Raw genomic sequence first — 13,889 nt, 5'->3', positions numbered from 1 at the left:
GCGCCATGGTAAATAGAAAACTAACAACGCCATGGTAAATAGAAAACTAACAACGCCATGGTAAATAAAAAACTAACAACGCCAGGGTAAATAGAAAACTAACAACGCCAGGGTAAATAGGAAACTAACAACGCCATGGTAAATAGAAAACTAACAACGCCATGGTAAATAGAAAACTAACAACGCCATGGTAAATAGAAAACTAACAACGCCATGGTAAATAAAAAAAATACCAAAAGATAAACAACAGTTTACAAAACACATCATAGAAAACTTAACACGAGAAAACTTAACACAGAGAAAACTTAACACGAGAAAACTTAACACAGAGAAAACTTAACACAGAGAAAACTTAACACATAGAAACAGTTCTTCAATGACCAAATGACGTTTCTAATATAGAAATAGAGTACACCGGTATTTGCGACATTATTAAGGGAGGTTCCTTGAAAAGTCAGCTTAACGTCATTTCGCTAGGATATATATAATTACTAATCTGCAAATAACACAAGACTCTAAAAGATGACGAAAAGTGACGTTTGTATGCTTTTTTTTAAATGTCAATTCTTGAAAAACATATTTTTGAACATACACTCTATTTTCTATAAGGGAGGCGAACATACAAGCAAGTATTATATATAACACTTTTTTTATTTTTCTGTAAATCACACAAAACTCTAAAAGATGACAAAAAGTGACGTTTGTATGCTTTTTCAAAATGTCAATTTTAGAAAAATATATTTTTGAATAATTATGTATTATTTGTGACATATTCACCAAAAAGTGATAATTTGGTAAATTGTTTGAGATAAAATTTTGATAAAAATAACAACTAAATTGATACACGTTAAGAAAGATTGACGTCACTAAGACTGCGATACAACGACATAAATAACCAAAAGACATCATGGACATATAGAAAGGTGAACTTGATGGATTCCAATGGACATATAGAAAGGTGAACTTGATGGCTTCCAAATTAAGCCAGTTTTCAGACAATATGTCGTTCTCCTTTCACCATTTGAACAATTTCAAAGAAAATTATTGATATTCAGTCAAGTGCTGAGAGAAAAACTTCATTTGACGTTGATATTATAAGAGAATGGTAGCTTATGAAACTTTTGAATGTACTATGCGTACGTTATTTCATTATCTCAGAGAATTTAAGTCTATATATATTTACTTAAATTCCATTTAATGCCGCTTTTTCAATTAAGAAAATGAAGAATAGTATAAGAAAAAAAGAGGCAAAAAATGCAAAATGGTAATTCAAACTCAGAAGTCGATAATCAAGTGAAAAAAGACAAACTTGCAACTGTTCACATAGCACATAACTAATGACTGGGTAGCATCAATCATTAGGGCAATGGCAATATAGTTTTTTCAATAACATGTATGATTTTTTGAAAAAAAATCGTTTTTATAAAATATTGAAAAATGATTATCCTTTCATTTCAAAGTTCAAGGTTGCAGACATGCATTGTTACACTTTACCACGGGCATCTTCTTTCACATCACAATACTACCAAATCATCATAGTACGTCACATCCGGTTCCATACGGAAAAGGAAAAACTTAAATATTCCTCGGAATATAAATGTTGTTGGAAATAGATACTGTATTTCATTGCATTAAAAAAATATTTTAGTTGTTTTAAAGCACCATTCTATTCTAAATAGGTATTTCAAAAGATTATCTTGAAACTTGAGGTTACATGGGCATGTACAGAGAAAACAGAAGGTAAAAATTTGATCGGTTAACTTCCGGCAGTGATGGTAAGGATTTTATATGCAATGAAATTTTATGTGAAATTTTGTCTGTAGTACTGGACAGCATTAAACTTTACTCATGTCAAGTATTGCATTTTTTTTTACAAAACAGATTCTGCACAATTGTTTAAAAAGTGAAAACTTAACAAAGACTTGCCAATAGGAGAAACCCAATGGTGGTATCATACCTACCACCAGTAACATAGAAGTATATGTTTTAAGCTCATCCTATGTTTGTGCAAACAATGTGTTGACCTGTTTTTGTTATAGAAGTCAGTGGCGGATCCAGGATTTTTTATAAGTGGGGGCCCACTGACTGACATAAGAGGGGGCCCGCTCCAGTCACGTTTCAGTGATTCCCTATATAAGCAACCAAATTTTTTCCCAAAAAGGGGGGGGGGGGCTGGGCCCCCTGCCCCCCCCTAAATCTGCCTAATAGAAGTCTATTAATCCGACCACCACTATGACCAGTGCCATAGTAGTTGTTTCTGTGTCTGTCAGAAAACAACAAACATAAACACCCAAATGACACAATTTAAATTCATTATTTATTTTTTCCTCATCATTAATGATATTCCAATTTATGAAAATCGGATAAAAATCAAAATATTTCTACATTCCTGCACGTATATAAATTACCAGAGACATATAAAGCATGTTATATATATGTTTCTGATATTACTTAAGTATTAGTAAAATCTGTGGAATCAAAAATCGATAACATATAGATACACATGATGAGAGAATTATACCTTTCCATATAAGTAAATTATTATCTATTTCAGAATCACGACATCTTTTAAGTTAATCAATGTAGGAGTTCTTTCAACGGTACCATTTTTGGGTATTTTTTAAACAGGTCTATGTAGACATTTTGGAGTTAATCTTATGCATTAAAACGCTTTTAATAATTACGATTTTGAATAGACTATCAAACACTAAACGACTTACCCTGACTAACATCCTCAACCGTTGCTGTTTCCACCACTAAAACACTTCAAAGACACAGGTCAGTCAGAGTCATCCAAACGTTTATTCCATTGGTAGATATTTACCAATAATAATAATGTCAGATTTCTCAAGTTCAAAAGGAATATCTTTCTAATTACGAATATGTCATAGTAGGTTACGATTTTTCTCTACACGTTAATATTGATTAAAATGGTGTCTCTTAAAACAAACAGGTGGACTTGTGTATTGGTTTTTCTTGATGAAAGACATTTGTCGATTTCATCCCTTAGTTTCTTAATGAGATACGTAAATAGAATTGTAATGAAACATACAAAAGGATATATATGAAACTTACATGCACAGTGCCAATGTAATTAAACAGACACCATTTATTGCATTAGGAATGGAGCTTGTCATTACCATTCTCATTGCATACTATATACTAGTCATTTAGAGGTAGAAATAATATTTTGCAATTGCCATTTGCGGTTTTAAAAAAAACGTACATTGTAAGTTTCCAAAATAGTTCATTTATTTGATTATTTTTTGCAGTTCGAAACAGTAGCATTTTATAAAATTACCACTACCTTTTTTCGACTGAAATTAAAATGATAAAAAATATTCTGAATCTTATTACCACGGTCATCAATTATTTAACAATGTATAAAAATCAGCTATAAACACAGTTTGGATATTGGCATCACAATAGAGGCCAGAACAATAAATATCCCGTTTTTCAACATCATTAATTTTTTTTTTAGGCCGGAAATCTGTTGTAATGAGATTGAGATGCGATGACGTCACCAATGCTGGTCATGCAATGTTTTCACTGTGAGAGATTTCTTTTTGAAAACACATTGTGTTACATAACTTATGAAATCGTATGTTGAATACGAGAAAATTGAATCCGACTACAAAATAGATGATGGCTCAGTAGTAAGAGAAACATGAAAATTCCCTTGTCAAAACACCAGCTACTTTTGGAAACACCTGCCTCGTTCTAATTGTAAGAAAAACAAAATGTCAGCCTGTACCAAACTGAACCTAAAACAAGATAGCGCCATAACCTAGTTTGTCAAAGACAGAACCGTAAGCTTTAAGCAAATAGTGCGTTTATTTTAACTAGCAGACCATTTTAGCTGTTATATAGGGCCATATCATCATCATTTACAGCACAATTTGATACATATTGCTTTTTCCCTTTAATATACATTTGATTAACCATGAATAATATTTTCTGATAGGAGAAGTCCAACCATAATCATAACATAAACCTGCAATGAACCGTATCGCAACTCTCTCACCTTTACGATCCCTGCAACACTACTCTCCCGTAACGTTAACGTTGAACTACATACATCCCTGTCCTGCGGTAATGTTAACGTTTACAATGACACTCATACAACCTTGTTCTGCGGTAACGTCAACGTTTACAATGACACTCATCAACCCTGTCCTGCGGTAACGTCAACGTTTACAATGACACTCATACAACCCTGTCCTGCGGTAACGTCAACGTTTACAATGACACTCATACAACCCTGTCCTGCGGTAACGTCAACGTTTACAATGACACTCATACAACCCTGTCCTGCGGTAACGTCAACGTTTACAATGACACTCATACAACCCTGTCCTGCGGTAACGTCAACGTTTACAATGACACTCATACAACCCTGTCCTGCGGTAACGTCAACGTTTACAATGACACTCATACAACCCTGTCCTGCGGTAACGTCAACGTTTACAATGACACTCATACAACCCTGTCCTGCGGTAACGTCAACGTTTACAATGACACTCATACAACCCTGTCCTGCGGTAACGTCAACGTTTACAATGACACTCATACAACCCTGTCCTGCGGTAACGTCAACGTTTACAATGACACTCATACAACCCTGTCCTGCGGTAACGTCAACGTTTACAATGACACTCATACAACCCTGTCCTGCGGTAACGTCAACGTTTACAATGACACTCATACAACCCTGTCCTGCGGTAACGTCAACGTTTACAATGACACTCATACAACCCTGTCCTGCGGTAACGTCAACGTTTACAATGACACTCATACAACCCTGTCCTGCGGTAACGTCAACGTTTACAATGACACTCATACAACCCTGTCCTGCGGTAACGTCAACGTTTACAATGACACTCATACAACCCTGTCCTGCGGTAACGTCAACGTTTACAATGACACTCATACAACCCTGTCCTGCGGTAACGTCAACGTTTACAATGACACTCATACAACCCTGTCCTGCGGTAACGTCAACGTTTACAATGACACTCATACAACCCTGTCCTGCGGTAACGTCAACGTTTACAATGACACTCATACAACCCTGTCCTGCGGTAACGTCAACGTTTACAATGACACTCATACAACCCTGTCCTGCGGTAACGTCAACGTTTACAATGACACTCATACAACCCTGTCCTGCGGTAACGTCAACGTTTACAATGACACTCATACAACCCTGTCCTGCGGTAACGTCAACGTTTACAATGACACTCATACAACCCTGTCCTGCGGTAACGTCAACGTTTACAATGACACTCATACAACCCTGTCCTGCGGTAACGTCAACGTTTACAATGACACTCATACAACCCTGTCCTGCGGTAACGTCAACGTTTACAATGACACTCATACAACCCTGTCCTGCGGTAACGTCAACGTTTACAATGACACTCATACAACCCTGTCCTGCGGTAACGTCAACGTTTACAATGACACTCATACAACCCTGTCCTGCGGTAACGTCAACGTTTACAATGACACTCATACAACCCTGTCCTGCGGTAACGTCAACGTTTACAATGACACTCATACAACCCTGTCCTGCGGTAACGTCAACGTTTACAATGACACTCATACAACCCTGTCCTGCGGTAACGTCAACGTTTACAATGACACTCATACAACCCTGTCCTGCGGTAACGTCAACGTTTACAATGACACTCATACAACCCTGTCCTGCGGTAACGTCAACGTTTACAATGACACTCATACAACCCTGTCCTGCGGTAACGTCAACGTTTACAATGACACTCATACAACCCTGTCCTGCGGTAACGTCAACGTTTACAATGACACTCATACAACCCTGTCCTGCGGTAACGTCAACGTTTACAATGACACTCATACAACCCTGTCCTGCGGTAACGTCAACGTTTACAATGACACTCATACAACCCTGTCCTGCGGTAACGTCAACGTTTACAATGACACTCATACAACCCTGTCCTGCGGTAACGTCAACGTTTACAATGACACTCATACAACCCTGTCCTGCGGTAACGTCAACGTTTACAATGACACTCATACAACCCTGTCCTGCGGTAACGTCAACGTTTACAATGACACTCATACAACCCTGTCCTGCGGTAACGTCAACGTTTACAATGACACTCATACAACCCTGTCCTGCGGTAACGTCAACGTTTACAATGACACTCATACAACCCTGTCCTGCGGTAACGTCAACGTTTACAATGACACTCATACAACCCTGTCCTGCGGTAACGTCAACGTTTACAATGACACTCATACAACCCTGTCCTGCGGTAACGTCAACGTTTACAATGACACTCATACAACCCTGTCCTGCGGTAACGTCAACGTTTACAATGACACTCATACAACCCTGTCCTGCGGTAACGTCAACGTTTACAATGACACTCATACAACCCTGTCCTGCGGTAACGTCAACGTTTACAATGACACTCATACAACCCTGTCCTGCGGTAACGTCAACGTTTACAATGACACTCATACAACCCTGTCCTGCGGTAACGTCAACGTTTACAATGACACTCATACAACCCTGTCCTGCGGTAACGTCAACGTTTACAATGACACTCATACAACCCTGTCCTGCGGTAACGTCAACGTTTACAATGACACTCATACAACCCTGTCCTGCGGTAACGTCAACGTTTACAATGACACTCATACAACCCTGTCCTGCGGTAACGTCAACGTTTACAATGACACTCATACAACCCTGTCCTGTGGTAACGTCAACGTTTACAATGACACTCATACAACCTTGTCCTGCAGTAACGTCAACGTTTACAATGACACTCATACAACCCTGTTCTGTGATAAAGTAAACGTGGACATAGATACAACCCTGCTATGCCGTAACGTGAATGTTGACTTAAATAATCCGTACTCTCCCGTAACGTCAACGTTGACCTACATACAACCGTACTCTCTTTTAACGTCATTGTTGACATATATACAACCGCACTCTCTCGTAACGTCAACATTTGACCTACATACAACCGTACTCTTTTGTAACGGCCACTCTCCCATAACGGCAACGTTGGCCTACATACAATCGTACTCTCTCGTAACGTCAATGTTGACCTACATACAATCGTACTCTCTCGTAACGTCAACTTTGACCTACATACAACCGTACTCTCCCGTGACGTCAACGTTGACCTACCTACAACCGTACTATCTGGAACCGTCAATGTTGACCTACATACAACCGTATTCTCTCGTAACGTCAACATTTACATACATACAAGCCTACTCTTCCGTAACGTCAACCTTGGCGTACATACAACCTTACTCTCTCGTAACGTCAACGTTGACCTACATACAACTCTTATCTCATTACATTGACCTACATACAACCCTACTATGTTGTAATGTCAACGTTGTCCTATATACAACCGTACTCTCTTTTAACGTCAATGTTGACATATATACAACCGTACTCTCTCGTAACGTCAACATTTGACCTACATACAACCGTACTCTTTTGTAACGTCCACTCTCCCATAACGGCAACGTTGGCCTACATACAATCGTACTCTCTCGTAACGTCAATGTTGACCTACATACAATCGTACTCTCTCGTAACGTCAACTTTGACCTACATACAACCGCACTCTCCCGTGACGTCAACGTTGACCTTCATACAACTCTTATCTCATTACATTGACCTACATACAACCGTACTCTCTTTTAACGTCAATGTTGACATATATACAACCGTACTCTCTCGTAACGTCAACGTTGACCTACATACAACTCTTATCTCATTACATTGACCTACATACAACCCTACTATGTTGTAATGTCAACGTTGTCCTATATATACATTCCAACTCTCTTTACATTCACCTAAATTCAACCCTACTTTCTTTAAATTGACCTAAATATAACCCTATTTTTCCATAACGTTATCAATCTTGACATTTCTATACAAATTCTATTTCTTGAGCCACCATTACTGTCAGATATTCAGTAGAGAATTGAGTTTTATGTTATGATTCTTTTACCTTTTATAAAGATTCTTCGACAAAGTTCACAGTCAGTGGCGGATCCAGAAATTTACATAAGTGGGGGCCCACTGACTGACCTAAGAGGGGGCCCGCTCCAGTCACGCTTCAATGATTCCCTATATAAGCAACCAAATTTTTTCCCAAAAAGGGGGGGGCGGGCACCCTGCCCCCCCCCCCCCTAAATCCGCGTCTGACAGTTGATGACAATGCGTACGTATGAAGAAAATTACATGCAATGAACTATGAATGATCAGAAATAAATCAATATCATATCTATACAAAATATCAGTGATTTGATTGTAAAATATACTTAATTTTCAAGTTTGCGATTATTGGCATTAGTAAATCTCAAATCATTCAGGTCCCCCAAAAATATCCTCTTTGAGCCTTATCAAATATAACTTCTTGAAGCTGACACAATTTATTTGAGATTATACATTTTAATGTCAAATTTATTGACTATCTTCTAATGAAATAATAATGACATTGGAAGAGAATTCCTTAGCCCCATGACAACACTGATCTGATATGAAACTAATACCAGGGAATTGTATATAAAATTAAGAACGAAGAACTGAAATAACGACAAAAAAATTTAACGAAAATTTTAACGAGAAGACGATTTTGTCATTTCCTCATGCAATCATACAAACTCGACATGAGACTTATATTTAGTTTCTTCTCACCGTTTTATGTGTTTCTGTTTTTAGGTTTCTGTATAATTTGATATAAATATCACATTCGAGATTATTCTTTAGAGTCACAACATCTACTCCGTCAATTACGTTCGTATCTTGCATTAACACAAATTCTGTACATGAAATTTTTTATTGTTCAGACTTTAAAATAAATGACAAAAAAACTTGAAAATTGATATAAATGAAATACATTAAAAAATATAAATCATTCAGATCAAAACTTACTAGAAGAAGATATTTACTAAACATTGGTTGACCCAACAGGGCGTTTATTGGGTTTAATCGAGAGCGCCTTATCTTAAATATCCGGGTTAAAACATTTGATAGATGATCGGTTTCGATGGTTGACTGACCGCTATCCAAAATTTAAAACCCACTGCTCCCAGTGGCACTTCAAATTGACTCCCTTGTCCCAATTTCATGGATGATATGCTGGTCATTCCCAAATTCACATGATTCCTTTCATTTGAAATAAACGTATTTAGCAGTTTAATAGATTAGATAAAATTGAGAATGGAAATTGGGAATGTGTCAAAGAGACAACAACCCAACCATAGTTAAAAACAACTTCAGAAATTCACCAACAGGTCTTCAATGTAGCGAGAAATTCTCGCACGGAGAGTATAATAGAATAGAGAATTGAAACGGGGAATATGTCAAAGAGACAACAACCCGACAAAACAGCACAAAACAGCAAATACATTTTATTATAACTCACAATATACCGGTAATTGAATGAATCTATTGGCAAATAAAAGAGCACGTGGTGTAAAGTTAAATCGGATATATTTGTCCAAATAAGTAGAGCCGCTGAATAACTTCGAGAAATAATACTTGTTCGTTTTTTCCAACAGGATAATTTGAATGAAATGAAATATTTGTTCTGTATAATAAAACAATAACGGCCCTTGGAGTAGGGGGTATACCCTCCTCAGAAGTCCGCAATTGTATATTGTTTTAGGGGAATCAAAACACAAACGATAATTACTTCGATAACAAGCAAGATAAGTAATAACTCAATTGTTCTTCAAAGTTGGCAAAATAACACCAACCGATCTACTGCCTGATAACCCTCCGCAGTCGTCTCTGTAAGATTCATGTGCAGATAGCAAGCTAATAAATCATCCATCTTTAGTTAATAGATAATAATGTTTATAAATGTTACGCATCTTTTTCTTCAGGTATTCATAGAATTTGTATAATTACCAAGTTATTCTAAATTGTTACTTCCGGTAGGGTGCAAAGATTTATGGGAGATGAAATATACAATTTGGCTGTTACAGTAAACTAACATGTTGTTTGTTTTCTTCAACAGGTTTTATCGAGCAGACAATATATTTCACCTTTTTGCAACTGATATACTTTACCTCAATTTTAAACAATGCAAGCGGCTTGGTTTTTTTAGCCCTGATACCGCCACGGAAGCCGGATTGGTTCAGGCCAGATGAACGAAGAGCAAATGGGACCCCCCCCCCCTTCTTTTTTTTATTCATTGCTTTATTATTAATTTTTTTTTATATATATACTTTATACTCGCTTGTATATTCTTTGATAACCTTACAAAATTACTCTTTTTCTTGCGCCCACCGGAAGCGTTGAGTATTGGCCAAGTTTGAAAGATCAACGTAGAATGTAGATGTAGATGTAGAACTATACTGATGAAGAAACGATCGCAAACAAGGTAGCTTTAATTCAAGGTTACAGAAAGGTTTTAACTTCTAACTTTCTACTGTCTTAATGGGGGACGTGAATTATTTTCTGAGAGTTGTAAAAGGTCTTAACAAATATCTCATATAGACTTTGTTATTGATTGGAGACAAGTCCATGCTTGGGAAACAAAGAAAAGACAACAATAAGAAGCCGAGCTCTGTACTTCCGTTGCCATTTGTTCATTAGCGAGTTGTATCTTTGTATTCAACAGATCTCTAGTAAAGACAGGTTAAAGGACCACGTATATTAACATGTTAATGGGGTTTCACTGTGGTTAATTAGTAGCGTTACATCCCTGGTAAAGACAGGTTAAAGGACCACGTATATTAACATGTTAATGGGCTTTCACTGTGGTTAATTAGTAGCGTTACATCCCTGGTAAAGACAGGTTAAAGGACCACGTATATTAACATGTTAATGGGGTTTCACTGTGGTTAATTAGTAGCGTTACATCCCTGGTAAAGACAGGTTAAAGGACCACGTATATTAACATGTTATTGGGGTTTCACTGTGGTTAATTAGTAGCGTTACATCTCTGGTAAAGACAGGTTAAAGGACCACGTATATTAACATGTTAATGGGGTTTCACTGTGGTTAATAAGTAGCGTTACATCCCTGGTAAAGACAGGTTAAAGGGCCACGTATATTAACATGTTAATGGGCTTTCACTGTGGTTAATTAGTAGCGTAACATCCCTGGTAAAGACAGGTTAAAGGACCACGTATATTAACATGTTAATGGGGTTTCACTGTGGTTAATTAGTAGCGTTACATCTCTGGTAAAGACAGGTTAAAGGACCACGTATATTAACATGTTAATGGGGTTTCACTGTGGTTAATTAGTAGCGTTACATCCCTGGTAAAGACAGGTTAAAGGACCACGTATATTAACATGTTAATGGGGTTTCACTGTGGTTAATTAGTAGCGTTACATCTCTGGTAAAGACAGGTTAAAGGACCACGTATATTAACATGTTAATGGGCTTTCACTGTGGTTAATTAGTAGTGTTACATCCCTGGTAAAGACAGGTTAAAGGACCACGTATATTAACATGTTAATGGGGTTTCACTGTGGTTAATTAGTAGCGTTACATCCCTGGTAAAGACAGGTTAAAGGACCACGTATATTAACATGTTAATGGGGTTTCACTGTGGTTAATTAGTAGCGTTACATCCCTGGTGAAGACAGGTTAAAGGACCACGTATATTAACATGTTAATGGGCTTTCACTGTGGTTAATTAGTAGCGTTACATCCCTGGTAAAGACAGGTTAAAGGACCACGTATATTTACATGTTAATGGGGTTTCACTGTGGTTAATTAGTAGCGTTACATCCCTGGTAAAGACAGGTTAAAGGACCACGTATATTAACATGTTAATGGGGTTTCACTGTGGTTAATTAGTAGCGTTACATCCCTGGTAAAGACAGGTTAAAGGACCACGTATATTAACATGTTAATGGGGTTTCACTGTGGTTAATTAGTAGCGTTACATCCCTGGTAAAGACAGGTTGAAGGACCACGTATATTAACATGTTAATGGGGTTTCACTGTGGTTAATTAGTAGCGTTACATCCCTGGTAAAGACAGGTTAAAGGACCACGTATATTAACATGTTAATGGGGTTTCACTGTGGTTAATTAGTAGCGTTACATCCCTGGTAAAGACAGATTAAAGGACCACGTATATTAACATGTTAATGGGCTTTCACTGTGGTTAATTAGTATCGTTACATCCCTGGTAAAGACAGGTTAAAGGACCACGTATATTAACATGTTAATGGGCTTTCACTGTGGTTAATTAGTAGCGTTACATCCCTGGTAAAGACAGGTTAAAGGACCACGTATATTAACATGTTAATGGGGTTTCACTGTGGTTAATTAGTAGCGTTACATCCCTGGTAAAGACAGGTTAAAGGACCACGTATATTAACATGTTAATGGGGTTTTACTGTGGTTAATTAGTAGCGTTACATCCCTGGTAAAGACAGGTTAAAGGACCACGTATATTAACATGTTAATGTGGTTTCACTGTGGTTAATTAGTAGCGTTACATCCCTGGTAAAGACATTAAAGGACCACGTATATTAACATGTTAATGGGCTTTCACTGTGGTTAATTAGTAGTGTTACATCCCTGGTAAAGACAGGTTAAAGGACCACGTATATTAACATGTTAATGGGGTTTCACTGTGGTTAATTAGTAGCGTTACATCCCTGGTAAAGACAGGTTAAAGGACCACGTATATTAACATGTTAATGGGGTTTCACTGTGGTTAATTAGTAGCGTTACATCCCTGGTGAAGACAGGTTAAAGGACCACGTATATTAACATGTTAATGGGCTTTCACTGTGGTTAATTAGTAGCGTTACATCCCTGGTAAAGACAGGTTAAAGGACCACGTATATTTACATGTTAATGGGGTTTCACTGTGGTTAATTAGTAGCGTTACATCCCTGGTAAAGACAGGTTAAAGGACCACGTATATTAACATGTTAATGGGGTTTCACTGTGGTTAATTAGTAGCGTTACATCCCTGGTAAAGACAGGTTAAAGGACCACGTATATTAACATGTTAATGGGGTTTCACTGTGGTTAATTAGTAGCGTTACATCCCTGGTAAAGACAGGTTGAAGGACCACGTATATTAACATGTTAATGGGGTTTCACTGTGGTTAATTAGTAGCGTTACATCCCTGGTAAAGACAGGTTAAAGGACCACGTATATTAACATGTTAATGGGGTTTCACTGTGGTTAATTAGTAGCGTTACATCCCTGGTAAAGACAGATTAAAGGACCACGTATATTAACATGTTAATGGGCTTTCACTGTGGTTAATTAGTATCGTTACATCCCTGGTAAAGACAGGTTAAAGGACCACGTATATTAACATGTTAATGGGCTTTCACTGTGGTTAATTAGTAGCGTTACATCCCTGGTAAAGACAGGTTAAAGGACCACGTATATTAACATGTTAATGGGGTTTCACTGTGGTTAATTAGTAGCGTTACATCCCTGGTAAAGACAGGTTAAAGGACCACGTATATTAACATGTTAATGGGGTTTTACTGTGGTTAATTAGTAGCGTTACATCCCTGGTAAAGACAGGTTAAAGGACCACGTATATTAACATGTTAATGTGGTTTCACTGTGGTTAATTAGTAGCGTTACATCCCTGGTAAAGACATTAAAGGACCACGTATATTAACATGTTAATGGGCTTTCACTGTGGTTAATTAGTATCGTTACATCCCTGGTAAAGACAGGTTAAAGGACCACGTATATTAACATGTTAATGGGCTTTCACTGTGGTTAATTAGTAGCGTTACATCCCTGGTAAAGACAGGTTAAAGGACCACGTATATTAACATGTTAATGGGGTTTCACTGTGGTTAATTAGTAGCGTTACATCCCTGGTAAAGACAGGTTAAAGGACCACGTATATTAACA

At 37.5% G+C, this 13,889-nt stretch overlaps 1 protein-coding gene across 17 annotated transcripts in view; it reads right to left on the bottom strand.

Annotated features, from left to right (window-relative positions):
* The window catches only part of LOC134719192 (CUGBP Elav-like family member 4), a 113,579-nt gene that overhangs the window by 40,466 nt on the left and 59,224 nt on the right, over positions 1 to 13,889 (bottom strand). The window contains exon 1 of one of the 17 annotated variants that reach the window (XM_063582200.1): positions 2,721 to 2,806. The exons of the other annotated variants lie outside the window; for them this stretch is intronic. Within the exon in view, the coding sequence (XP_063438270.1) occupies positions 2,721 to 2,732 (12 nt within the window). The 5' untranslated portion in view covers positions 2,733 to 2,806. Of the gene's footprint in view, positions 1 to 2,720; positions 2,807 to 13,889 lie in introns of those variants that run through there. 17 annotated transcript variants of the gene reach the window in all.

This window comes from Mytilus trossulus, chromosome 5 (genome assembly GCF_036588685.1).
Source record: "Mytilus trossulus isolate FHL-02 chromosome 5, PNRI_Mtr1.1.1.hap1, whole genome shotgun sequence".
Lineage (NCBI taxonomy): Eukaryota > Metazoa > Mollusca > Bivalvia > Mytilida > Mytilidae > Mytilus > Mytilus trossulus.
Note: the sequence above shows the minus strand (reverse complement) of the source record. Positions and strands in the feature narration are given on the sequence as shown.